Raw genomic sequence first — 14,666 nt, 5'->3', positions numbered from 1 at the left:
TTACAAATGAGAAATCAATTATAAAGTTTAAGTACTACCGTAAGAAATATTGAGAATCAACTGGGATAAATGTCTAATTTACTTAGCAATAGGCCCAAGAGAACACTTCCTAATAACACTGAGATAAATCCTAACGATAAGTAGAGAATTAGAAACTCAAGTGCAAAAAGAGATTGAAGTCGAGAAAGAAACTGAAAAAACTTAAAAATCTGATGAAAATATTTCTAAGAACTTAGAAAAACCTACATCTCGAACTAAGAGCAATTTAGAAAGACCTCCACATTCATAGGTTAGGTCAACAATTCTCAATATTTTTTTAGATATTTAAGAAGTTAACGATAAACATTCTTTTTGCTAAAACATTGAAACAGATGACAAGTTATGCTTAATTTATGAAAAAAATATTAAATAAGAAAAGAAAGTTTGATTAGCACGAGACGATTGCATTTAGTGAAGAATATAGTGCAATAATTTAAAAGAAACTTCCTAGAAAATTTAAAAATTCTGGTAGCTTTACTATTCCATGCACGATAGGAGGAAGATTATGTGGAAAAATCTTATGTGATTTCGGAGCTAGCATTAACCTCATGTCATTATCGATAGTTATAAGGTAAAGCTTAAGAGAGTTTTCTCCCGCTATTGTAGCCCTACAATTAGCTGATCGATTGATTAATTATCCGAAAGTGGTTATAGAAGATGTACTGATGAAAGTAAATAAATTTATCTTCCATGTGGATTTCATTGTTTTAGATATGGAGGAAAATAAAAAAAATACCAAACATTTGAGGGAGACATTTTTTTGTCACTGGACGAGACATGATAGATGTGCAAAAATGAGAGTTAATCATGAGAGTTAATGACCAGGAAGTTACTTTTAACTTAATTAAAATCAATGACATCCATAAAAAGAAAAATATGAGTGGTACAAAATGGAGACTATTAATTACTTGAGCAATGAACTTTTTCTAGAAAGCTGTAAAGTAAAAAAAAAAGAATTGGAGGATGAAAGTGAAACTAATTTTCAAGATGAATCAATTGAAATGAACACTGAGGATTTAAATTATGTTCAAGAAAGTTTTGAAATTTTAGACACTTTTAAGATAGTAAATCTCTTATTTTTTTTATTGAAAAACCTTTTGAACTTGAAATGAATGTTCTCCCTACGTATTTAAAGTATGCATTTTTAGGGAATTCATCAATATTACCTGTTATAATGTCCTCAGACTTAACAGAAGACTAGGAAGAAAAATTAATGGAAACATTAAGAAACATAAGAAAGCGTTGGATTGATATTGACAGATATTAATTGCATCAGCCCTTCAATTTGTATGCATAGAAATCTGATGGAAGATAATCACAAGCCTATGACAGATCCTCAAAGGAGATTGAACCCTATCACGAAAGTTGTTAAAAGGGAAATTTTGAAATGGTAGGAAGCTGGAATTATTTATCCTATTTCTAACAATGCTTGAGTAAGTTCGATTCACTGTGTTTTTAAGAAAGGATGAGTGACTGTAATTGTAAATGAAAGAAATGAATTAATTCAAATTAGACAAGTCACTGAGTGACGATTTTGTATTGATAAATGAAAACTAAACCTCGCCACTATAAAAAATCATTTTCATCTACATTTTCTGGATCAGATGTTGGATAGACTAACGGGACACAGATATTTTTTGTTTTTTAGATGGATATTCAACATACCAACAAATATTTATTGCTCATAAGAATCAATAGAAAACAATATTTATAAGTCCTTACAAAACTTTTGTTTTTAGAAGGATGCCCTTTGATTTATGTAATGCTCATGCAACTTTTTAAAGATGCATGATATTCATTTTCAATAATCTAATTGAGAAAGGAATAGAAGTTTTCATTGATGATTTTTTAGTTTTTGGAACCTCATTTGATTTATACTTAGATCATTTAACGAGAGTTCTAAAACACTGTGAAGAAACAAATTTAGTTCTTAACTGGAAAAAAATGTCAATTTATGGATTATGAAGAATTGTTTAGGACAATAAATTTCTGAAAATGACATAAAAGTAGATCCAGGAAAAAAATCAAATTATTGCTGAATAACCCCTCTAACTACAGTGAGAGGAGTTAGAAGTTTTTTACGACATGCTAGATTTTACATGCATTATATTAAAGACTTTTAAAATTGCCAAGCCTCTATGCCATCTTTTGGAAAAAGATGCGATTTTTGATTTTAATGATGAATGCTTAAAAAATCCTCAATTTATTAAAGGAGAAATTAATCACTGCACCTATTATTTTTTCTACCGACAGGGAAAAACCATTTGAATTAATGCGCGATGAGTGATTATGCTATTGAAGCCGTATTACGACAAAAATATGATAAATTTTTAAAGTTATACACTATGCAAATAAAATTCTTAATGAAGCTCAAATTAATTGCACTACTACTGAGAAGAAATTATTGACAATAGTTTATGCATTAATGAATTTCAATCTTATCTTATTGGAGCTAAATGTATTGGGCACACATCATTTGACTATAAAATATCTGATGTTTACGAGCGAGGCAAAACCAAGGTTAATCAAATTGGTCCTTTAATGCAAGAATTTGATTTTCAAGTAGCATATAGGATGGTTGCTGATAATTAAATTGCTGATCATTTATCAAGACTGAAACAGAAAAATTATGGTCATAATAATTTTGAAATAAATGAAAATTTTCGTGATGAACAATTATATGCGGTTATTGAATGACGTGTTCTGTGGTATGTTGATATAATAACTATTTAGTTTGCAACATTTTACCCTACGGACTTACACTCCATCAAATGAAAAAAATCATACACGATGCAAGATTTGCTTTTGGGACGACCCTTATTTATATATTTGATATAAGAATCAAGTTATCCAAAGATGTATACCATTTGAAGACACCCAAGAAATTATTCAAAAATGTCATGAATGTGATTTTGGGGGCATTTTGGAGTTGATAAAATTGTTTTTAAGATATTACAATTTGAATTTTATAAGCCTATTTTATTTAGGGATGTTAATATTTTTGTTAAATCATGTGATCAATGTCAGATAGTAAGCAATATTTTTAAAAAGAATGAGATGCACCTAAATTTACTTTGGAAGTTGAAATTTTTGATGCTTCGGGTTTGAATTTTATGAGACAATATGTACCATCTTTTGAAAACCTGTACATTTTAATAGTTGTTGATTATGTTTTTAAGTGGATTGAAGCAGTTACTCTGCCCCGTTGTGATGCTTACAGCGTTGTTAAATTTTCAAAGAAAAATATTTTTACTAGATTCAAAATGTCAAGAGTAATCATTACGGATGAGAGAACTCATTTTAAGAACCCATGAATTGAAACATTAACCAGGACGTATGTAATTAAACATAGAATTGCCACAACATATCATCCAAAAACTAATTGTTCAGCAAAAGTATCCAATCAGGAAATAAGAGAATATTATAAAAGACTGTAAACCCTAATCGAAAAGATTGCTCCGCTAGACTTGATTGTGTTATGGGCTTATAAAACTGCTTATAAAACTCTTATAAAAATGTCACCATATAGGTTCATATTTGGAAAGGCTTGTCACTTACCAGTTGAATAAGAGCATAAAGTTTATTGGGCTATTAAGGAATTTAATTATAATTTGAAAGATGTTGGCGAGAAACGGTTGTTGCAGTTAAATGAGCTTAAAAAAATTAGAAATGATTCTTATAAGAATGCGTGAATTTATAAAGAAAATATGAAATTTTGGCATGATCCAAAGATTCAAAGAAAAGATTTTGAGCTTGGACAAGGGATTTTATTATATAATACTAGATTGAAACTATTTCTCAGAAAACTTAAGTCTAGGTTGTCAGAGCCATTTATTGTGATAAAAGTCTATCCGTATGGTGCTGTGGATATCAAAGATTCAAAAACTGAACAAATAATTAAAGTTAACAGACATCGATTGAAACCTGATATTTGTGGAAACAAGCCTATACATGATGAGGTTCAGATGTTGGGTCACCCAGAGTAAAACATTGGATATGTTGGGTTGACGACGTTAAATCAAACACTGTGGGAGAAAGCCCATAGTTATCAGTGTGAATTGATCGTTGTTGATATATTACTATTTGATGTAGAACTGAGACCTACACATTATAATGAAACACAAATGGCTTATTGGTCAAGATGAGATTGGAACGTAAAATTGGACCCAAGGCAAAACCGGTGCTTATTTCGCACTGGCGCCTAGAGCCAAAACCTGGCGCTTAAGCGCCAGATTTCAATAAGGTTGACACCTAATTGCCAGAATTCAGCGCCTAGGCGCCACAGTTGGAAAACATGGGAAAAGTGCTCCCTAGCAGTTTTAACCCATCGTTTTTTTAAAAACTTTGTGATTTTGTCTGAGGAGCCTGCAACTTCATATTTTTTGCATGAGAAACAGTTTTCGAGAGAAAGTTGGTGTTAGATTCAATTTTTTTGTTCAAATGGATAGTAAAAGTAATGGTGGGATTGATAGAAGGAATTTTGTGCACGAGGATGCCCAAAGCTACTTCAACGGATTCCTTGTGCTAAGACTAGATAGTATTACTGATAAGTTTATGAAAATTGAAGAGGAGATGAAGAATCTGCATACCAAGTTGAGCGACATCTATTACCAATTTAAGCATTTGGATTGACAGTTTAAACTCTATGCAAGTTGAGCGACATCTATTACCAATTTAAGCATTTGGATTGACAGTTTAAACTCCAGTTCAATCACTTGGCACAAGAGAATCAGGTAAGGAAGTATAATGAGAAGAATTGGATAGGAGAGAGTTGCTGAAGAATTTTCTAGCGCTCCTTTTCACCACTTGTTCGTGCACCATACTTCGATGAATGAAAAGGTAGAGGGCAATAGTGTCAACAATTAATAGTAATTGGAGGTTTGTGTGTGTGAATCTGATGTTTACTTGTGTTGCAATGGTTGTGCCGAAATTTGAATTAATGAGTGTTTCAGTTCTACATGATTTGGTGTTTGTGTTTGTATTTGTTTGATTTCAATCGTCAGATTGATAATGTACCTATTTGTATTTAATTGTTTGTTGTGTTAATGAATTTATATTAAGTTTGTGAGTGAATCTAAGCTGTTTGCATACTTGAATAATGTGGATTTTTAGAATTTTGGTTGAAATCTCAAACTTGTGCAAATGAATGTTGGGAGAAGTACGATGATGATAAAAGTTTCAAATTGATGTGAATCAGGTTAATTTAGGTTTGAAGGTCTTAAATTTGCTGTGCTTACACTTTAAAAATAAAAAAAATCAAAATTTTGAAAAGTTTGGGTCGGTGTCTAAGAGCTAAACAGACGCACAATAGGGCGCCTAAGTGCCAAAATCAGCGTCTAGGCACTGAGCTGGCCGAACCTCCTATGTAACGCTGAATGAACCAGTTTTCGTCATTTTTGATCCTCGACTCATCTTCTTCCTCCCCAGACTGTCGCATACCTCCCTAGGGCCTCCTTTGGGCTTCTATTTTTGAAGGTTTTGGACTCAAAAACTTCAAATTTAATCCTCCTTTGGTAAGATCTACACTTTGGCATCAAAATTTTTTCATTTTATCATGGATTTTCTTCACATTATGATGAAGTCAAAAATTTGAAAATTTGAAGATTCCTTGGGTAAGATCTACACAATGCAATATATTGTCCAATTTTAATATTGAACTAATAACCATTATTGTAGGAAAATTCGATCATCAAGATGTGGTCTTATCATTTGAATTTAAAATCTAAAACATAGTATGAATAGGTCTTTCAATATTTGAATCATTCTTTTTGATTGGCCACCAGTTTGCGAGTTAAATGTTGTGCTGTGGTTTAGCTATGTACCTAAAATTTTCGATTATTTTTTCATATCCTGTATTTGAATCATTCTTTTTGATTGGCCACCAGTTTGAGAGTTAAATGATATAAATTTTTCGTCCATCTCAAAAATAATTAATTTTGAAACACATTATACCTTGGTAAAAAAATATAATTTGGTCATCTTATAATTTGAATTTGTCTGCTTAATTGACAAGAAATGAGATGATTTTGCCAATTTGTCAATGGTCACTTAAATACTGTCGTGACCTTGTTTGGGAAACTCTAACAAATCCATCGTAATATTTTTCTATTTTCATCATTTATAGACAATGATTGCAGCAATCCATCAGATCTCTCTTATGTTTAGCCATTAAAATCTGACATACCCGCACTTGAACTCATACTCTGCGACGTCTTTCTTTATACTTGGCCTCCAAAACATTAATTTTAAATTCTTGTATATTTTGGTGTTTTCAAAATGAATTGTATAGTTTGAATGATGAGCCTCGTTCAATATTTCTTACATCAATTTTGGATCAGTAGGTACCCAAAATTGCAGCTTATTTCTGATAACATCATCTTCATCTGTAGTTTTCCCTACTAAATTTGCTTCATAAGTTTATGATATTCATTGCTAATTTTTTTGCTATTTTAATTCTATCTATTAACGGTGGTTGCATAATCAACTAATCCAAATGCCTAGTATCTAACTCTTTAATCTCTAGCTGCAAGACATTCATTTCCTTATATAGATCAAACTCTTTAGTAATGATCTGACTTGCAATACCTATAGTTGTACAACTCAAAACATCAATTTTAACATTTGCTCTGTGAGGATAGTACTGTATATCATAACTTTTAACGAGCTTTAGCGTCTTATATGTCTCAGGTTTAACTCTTTTTATGTGAAAATGCATTATAAACTCAGTTGATTAGTGAATATCTCATATTTCACTCAAACAAGTAGTGTCTCCAAATACTTAAAACAAATACAACAACCATTAGATTCAAATCATGCATTGGTTACTTAATTTCATGTTGCTTTAACTGTTTAGATACACGTGATGTTCTGCATAGAGACACATCCCAAACCTTTCAATGATGCATCACTGTCCATCTGAAATCTTTTTAATCTTGATCTAATTGCTATAACATTGTAGTTGTCAGTTGCTTTTACAATTCTTGAAAATTATGTTAATATTTTGCTTTCCATTTAAAATTGATATCCTTTCTTATTAACTTTGCCAAAGGCATGGGTATTTGTGAAAACTTATTTGTCAAACCTCATGCAGTATTCATTTAAATTTGGAAAATTGCGTATTTCTATAATAACTTTTGGGGTAAATCATTCCATAATTGCTTTCACCTTGTGAGGATTTATTGAAATTCATCGAGCACTGCTGATGTCCCAATAATTTAATGCGGCACAACCAAAGTTCCTTTTTTAAAAATTTTACAATAGTAAATTTTTTCTTAATAGTTCTAAGACTCTTCTAAAGTGCTCGACTTGATTGTCATCTATTTTTAAATAGATCTCGATATCGTCAATGAAAATAATAATGATCCTAGTTGGGTTTAAAAGTAAATTTTATTATATCTACTTCTTTAACTCTGGCCCGATGATATCCAAACCTCATATCAATTCGGGAGAACACAATAGTACCATCTAGTTGAACAAGTAAATTATCTATTATTAGCGGTAAATATTTATAGTTGTTAATTTGTTCATCTTTTTGTAATCAATACATAATCATACATGTCTATCTTTTTTCCTGGCAAAATTATTAGTTCCTTTCATGGTGAATTGCTTGGCTTGATGAACCCTTTGTCTATTAATTCCTATAACTGACATTTTACTTGTTGCAATTCTTTAGGAGCTCTGTTGTAAAGTGATGTGTAGATTGCAGATGTCTCTAGCTGCACATCAATCTCAAAATCCACTTTTCTTTCTGTCTATAAACTTGGCAATTCCTCAGGAAACACATTAGGAAAATTTTTACCATCAAAATACTCTTTAATTCTTGTACATCTTTATTCAACACTTCTTGTTTTGCCAAAAACATTGATTCATCGCTCCTTAACACTTCCCATTATTGTACTGATCAGAGAAAGCACGTCATTCTTATCATAAAAGAAAAATAAACTTTTCATCATGCAAATTGAGTTTTACCATTCACCTACCAACCCCTTTTCAAGCATTAATCAAAAGTTTGGATTTGTATTATGATCAACTCTGTTTTTAACTTGATACTCTGAAGAGTAATATATGTAGACCACTTTTTTTTGCATAAAAAACTATCTCTACAAGGCAGAAGACATATAACGCAAGAGTAAAAATACAATGCCGACTTATAGACTGTCAGAAAATTCTTCAGAAATTAAAGAATGTGATGCACCTAAATCAAATAAAATTTATCAGGTTGATCAGATATCCGTAGAATACATATAACCTATTCTTCAGTTGCTTTGATTCCTTGAGGGGTAATTATAAAAACTTTGGCTTTTACCGGTGGCTCACTTCGATTTTCTAAAGTTGCTCCTTTTACTTGGATGAAGGGCCTTCTCAAATATTAAATTTCACTTAACTGGTTGCCTTCCAAAAGTTTGTACTGACTCCGCCCTTGAAATTTCAATGGTCTGCTATCCCTTTTCCTTTGCAACGACAGTTTATTTTGGGATGCCCAACTTCTTCACTTCTAAAGCACTTCCCTGATCCAACTAAACATTTCCCAAAATATTTTTTCTTTCACACTTTTCATAACTCGGCTTCTCTAATTGGACTTGCTTCTGCCTAATTTTCTTGCTCTTGAAATCTTCCCTTATCAAAACCTCTACCTTTATCTTTACCTGTTTGCTGTTCCCAATGCTTTATGGAATAACTTTTAACTCATTTTTCAGTTCACACGACCCTTTCAATTAACACTGAAAATGTATTTATTTCTAAAGATGTTAATGTGAATCTCAACTGATCTCCGAGGCATTGCTGAAATCTGTAATATACATGTTTTCCTGAGTATTTTCATGGTGAGAGGCATATTTGGAGAGAAAAGCGAATGTTAACGTGTACTGCATTACTAATTTAGAGTCTTGTGTTAGTTTGAAGAATTTATTATGAGGCGCCAACCCATTGATTGTGAACTAACTTGTCTTTAAAAATCTTTAGAAAATCATTCCACTGGATTAGTGTGAGAGTTGTCAGCCCAAGTTTTTTTCTTGTGCCATGCCTATCCCCATCTCTCCACTTCGCCTCCAACATAAAAGTTGCCAGCCCTACTCTTTGATTCTTCAAACAAATCGTACCATTCAAACTTTTTTCGATCTTCAATAACCATTCATCAATAATTGATATTGTTAGATGCTGATCCATCTTAGTACCAAATTCAGAGCTTAGTTCACTCTTTGCGGAAATGTTTTTAATAACAATCATCTACTGTTTGAGATATCAATTTGATAATACCCAGTGACTCGTTGTATTTGGTTTCCTCTTTTGCTTTATTATGAATCCCGCTTCTATTAGAGTTATCTCCTGCTTGCATTTATAATTCGTTAAGTGGCTTGGAAGGCTGTTTAATTATTCTTTCTGACATTTCTTCAGACATATTTATTGATAATTATATCATGCCAACCGGAATTTAATCTATCCATTAATCCGATTCATACAAAATCCAATCGTGCTTCCAATACTGCTGCAATTTCAAACATTCGCTCTGATATTATTGTCACTCCATTTGACCCCTTTGGGTCAAACAACTATGTAGCAGCATAGGATGACTCTGTTAAATTTAATTTCTACCGACACTTACTTTAACTTGCGCAAGTAAGAATAAAATGAGCGGAGGATTTAGCATCACTAAATCATCACAAGTAGATACTTATATTTTAAATACTTGTATTTTAATTCGTTCAATATTCATTCATATTAAAAAAAAATAAGAAAGCTTTCGAAAATAATTCTCACATCATACACAGAATTGCTACACTTAAATATAAAAACGTGCTCTTAAAAAAACTTCAATAATCATTTAAAATTGCATTCAAAAGCTGTATAAAAGGCAACATAACTAACTTTTAACCTACTTCTTATCCTTTTTTGAAAAACAACAATATATTATCGTGTAAGCTCAATCCTCAGTGAGATAAATCAATGCCAAATAAGATATAATAGATAAGACGCTAGTTAGTAGCTAATATGAATAATAACATGAAATGTAATATACATATTTAAATACTTGAAGATACATAAAACATGAATTAAATGTAGTATATAAAGTAATTGCATTAATTAATGCTTTTATTCCCTCTACTATGCATGCATGCCTTTACTTTATCTTTACTTTCATTTTTATCCTCAACTTTCTTGCCTTAGGAATATCACTTTATATTTGCATATGTTTTTACTTATTTTATTTTTCTTAGATTGCCAACTAACCCATCAACTACAATAACTGTTGATAAATGTTTATTATTTTATTTTAACACTTATCTGCTGCTCTTTGATATCAAATGGTTTACTCCAATCTCAATATTAAGAGTCAAAAATTAATCTTCTTTCTATCAAGGTTCATCTCGTTAGAATTTTGCCTTCACTACACGGGTCATCAATATATCTGTCTACCTATAACAATACATGACATTCGTTGATCAACTTTATCTGTTATAATTATTATATTTATGTAATTACTGTTTATCTTAATATATTTGCAATATCTTAGTTAACATGCACAAGAGTACAATAAGATCAATAAAATCAATAATTTATAATTAACTTATTTTTTTATGAAATATGTGGGTAATCGATGATATGAAAGCTTCTATACGTGAGTCACATCTGCCAATTATTTAATAAATAAATATTCTCATAATAATGACAAGTAATGATTTTATAAATTTTTTTGCTTTTTAATTTATCATTTAATTATCTCACTTTGTTTGCTGGGTTAACTTCGCTATTAATTTTCTCAAGCTTAACTTTAGTTTGCATCCTAGTTTAAACCTCAAAGGAAGCACAATTTCCTATAAATAATTAAGAAATTATTTAATTAATTCTTAAATTTATACATGAATAACCTCAAATAAATAATTTTACCTTAAATGGGCTTCATTACATTCAATTATATGTTCTACTATCTTCTTATTCCCCACTTTATGACTTACATACAAAATCTGCTCTCAATCGATTATCTAAACAAAAAATTCATGCAATCAAAAAGAATTTAATAGTTATTTATTAAGGGATTGTTTGGTTTTTAACAAAAGGAATATAGTGTAAATTGCAGTGTTAAAATAATGCATTGTATTTAAAATAATTTAATGTTGTTTGGTTTAGTGTAAAATAAATGCTTGATTTTGCTTTTTTATTTTTTGCTTGAAGAAAAATGAATTGAATATAAAATAAACCTATTAAGTTCGATGGTGGAGGGCGTTGGTAGTGATGATAAGCGGCTAGTGGTGTTGGTGAGCGATTGCGGGCATGCACCCTATTGTGGGTGGTGGCTGCGTGCAAGTGGTATGTGGTGGACAGTGGGTAGGCGATGGCGTCGTGTGGAGATGTTTGGTGGGCTGCGGCGGCAGGGGCGACGGGCAATGACAACGGGGACAATAGGCGGCGACATGGGCTGTTAGAGGCAGACCATAGCGACCAGTGATATCACTTAACGTGAAGCAGTGTGTTTGGAATTCGCCTAAATCCAACAAATTTCAGATAAATTGAATATGAATTAGAGAGTGAATTCAAAAAACATTGAAATTTTATATTACACTTATTTTTTTTCCGACCAAGCACTTAATTTTTTAAGTCCTTTGCAAAAGAAATGCAAGGCACTCCTTTTATTTGACAAAACAACCCCTAATTTAGATGGGATTAATACAAACATTTTTATAAAGATATTTATAAATAAGATTCTTTTCTCAATTCCTTCTCACCATATCTTCCCATTCCATTCTTCCTCTACCCTTCCTGTTCTCCCTTTCTTTTCTTTTCACGATTTTTTTCTTTCGCTTCTATCTGTCAAAAAAGCTCGTAGTTCATTCTTTCGCTTCTATCTGTCAAAAAAGCTCGTAGTTAACGAATAGTTCGTGTTCGGTTCGTGAATGAGTTCGTGTTCAATTCGTTCGATAAGTAAACGAGACGAACATGAACAAATTTTTTTCGTTCGGTTAGTTAAACTAATCAAACACGAACAGTGATGCGTTCGTTCGTGTTCGAATTATAAAATAATTATATATAAAAAATTTATGATATTTTAAAAAATTAAATTTTATAATTAATATACTATATTAGTAATATACTAATATAGATATTATATATTTATATAATATAAGTTATATAATTAATATAATATATTATTTATTTATATTAATATTAGGGATGTCAAACTGGCTCGTCGTTCGCGAACAGCTAGTGTTCGACTCGTTCGTTAAGAAACGAACACGAACAATGACTTCACGAACAATTTTGAACACGAGCTTATTTCAAACAATCTAAAATTCAAACGAACCAAACACGGATACAAGCTCTGTTTGTTCGTGTTCGGTTCGTTTACACCCCTACCCGAGAGCGAAAACTGCTCTCTCTTCACCGTTCTATCACTTGCTTTGATGTGAATTAGAGGAAAATGAGTGGCGAAGTAGGAAGGAAAAATACATTTTATTTATATATTATTAAACTGATTACTTAAACTTAGTTAATCCCTACCCTCAATTACTATCCTTCTGCATGTCATGGAAAGTGGGGGGTTGCCACAGTTTCGAGGTTATAATTAATAGAGATTAGTTATCTTAACTAAAGAGTTAGGTTAATGTAAATAATTATAGTATTTTAGATTTAGCAGGTCTGTACGCACACACAGATATATATATACATATATATATATATATATATATATTATATTATATTACTATATCTAAATTTGATCAATACAAAACATAGGATTTTATAAAAATAGTTCGGTTGAATTTAAGGAATGCAAAATTTGAGTCATATTTCAAAAATTTTTTCTTAGTTTTCTTTGTGGGTGTTTTTGGGTATTAAAACACTGTAGGCTGCAAGCCACACTGAACTTACTCACATAGCTACATAGTAGTTGCACATTATTATTAAAATGGCATGCATGGTGCCGTGCACTATTCAATATAACTCCGCAAGTATCTTTGCATTATGGTGGGCTATTCATCATTGACAAATATGTCTAATTAAAATTGTCACATGCAATTATTTGGAGGATTATCGAGGGATTTATTTCAAACATTTATAATTGAGATAGCCAAGTTTCTCCCAACGATAATATTTTAATCCTTTTTGTGTAGTATGCCTTATTGTTTATTTTGCCTTACCTAGATTTTCTATTTCTTTGTTCTTGTTTTAGGTCTAGTCTCTTTCCCATCCCTAACTTCCAGTGGCATATATTAGCATCCTGTATTTTAATGATATTTACTTGCAGTGACGTATTGGAGGAGTTCAAGCTGCCAAGTTTTGATCACATATCACCTACAATATTGGAGCTAAAAGGATTACCAAACTATAGTTCTCTTTTAATTGGTCACAATGGACTTGGTGATTTTGGCATATGGTATGCTTTTATCTTGCATTCATCTTTGCCACATAGATTATTAGCCCTGCTTGAATCCTTTTTTGCAAACGAGTTTTAAGTGTGAGTGAAAATTTGGAGTTCATGCGACATGTTTTGTACTATTGTTAGACTTGAAAAGAATAACAAACATCACATATCATAAAATCATCTTTTGCCTGAGCATCTATGCTGAACGATAATCCTATTTGCACTGGTCCTTTTTTACTTTTCCAGCTATATTAACATTTTTTCGATAGAAGTTGTGATTTCTCTCTTAAGAGAACATGTACATAAAATTATTGTTATGGGATCGAACTATGCGCTCTAAATTGAATCCAATGCATTATATCTGAAATGAAAGTTTTTTGATATCATCACAATCATGCGCTAAGAGTGCACTCAATCATATGGAATCCATGTGGTAGACATATCCATATTCATGATGGCCAAAAACAAAATGAAACGCTTATCCTAGTTGAATGGCTGGATATGATATTACTTCTTAAGACAGTGGAATATTTGTAGTTCAAATTAAGCCCAATTTATTAGTGATAGGGGCCCATCAATTCAATGCTTAAGCAAATTGTTTCACCACCAGATTTTTACTAAATTCTAAATCCTAAATTCAATTCTTATTTTCTTTTTTGACTTTTGGCAATCCCATTCGTATATGGATCTTAACAATCGCACCACATAATTAATTGATTTTGAACAGCTTTTTAGGTGCACTATCCAATTCATTGCCTTTCAAAAATATTTAGTTTTATCTTAGAAGTAATTTGTGTTGAAACTTGAAAATCATGCACAATCATATCTAACCATAATTTCTTCAGGGAAATTTCGAAGAGGGTGCTCCTGGCCAAATTTTCTTCTACTGGAAGCAAAATATTTCAAATTATTCCAATTTCTTTGTTCAATTGGCAAATGAATGCAACTTTTCCTGCCACTCTATCAGCAGAGCATATCATGGAGAGCATGCTGAAGATAAATTGCGAAATCTCCTTAGGATCATCTTTTGAAGATGTATCAATTTGGATTCTGATTTCTACCGCTCCTGACTTGGAGACAGAGTTTGAGGTAAAGAGAAGTCCTGCTGGATTATGGAGGCTGGCACTCATAACCAAAAACATGATCATAATGGGGAACATTTTGAACCCTAGGTACATTTAAATACTATCACTCTTCATGTTGTTGTTGCATGATGTTGCCATTAAAGCCTCATTTCAGTTTCATGAAATAGCTTTATTTCTTCCTGAAAATG

The 14,666-nt window shown here is 31.5% G+C and overlaps 1 protein-coding gene across 5 annotated transcripts in view; it reads left to right on the top strand.

Annotated features, from left to right (window-relative positions):
• The window catches only part of LOC110035822, an 85,079-nt gene that overhangs the window by 32,684 nt on the left and 37,729 nt on the right, over positions 1-14,666 (top strand). For all 5 annotated transcript variants that reach the window (XM_020740118.1, XM_020740117.1, XM_020740121.1 and 2 more), the window contains 2 exons: positions 13,277-13,405; positions 14,239-14,565. In XM_020740118.1, coding sequence (XP_020595777.1) covers positions 13,277-13,405; positions 14,239-14,565 — 456 coding nt within the window. The remainder of the gene's footprint in view (positions 1-13,276; positions 13,406-14,238; positions 14,566-14,666) is intronic.

This window comes from Phalaenopsis equestris, unplaced genomic scaffold, assembly GCF_001263595.1.
Source record: "Phalaenopsis equestris unplaced genomic scaffold, ASM126359v1 Scaffold200117, whole genome shotgun sequence".
Taxonomy (NCBI): domain Eukaryota; kingdom Viridiplantae; phylum Streptophyta; class Magnoliopsida; order Asparagales; family Orchidaceae; genus Phalaenopsis; species Phalaenopsis equestris.
The sequence above is the reverse complement of the archived record's forward strand: the minus strand, read 5'-3'. Positions and strand labels throughout refer to the sequence as shown.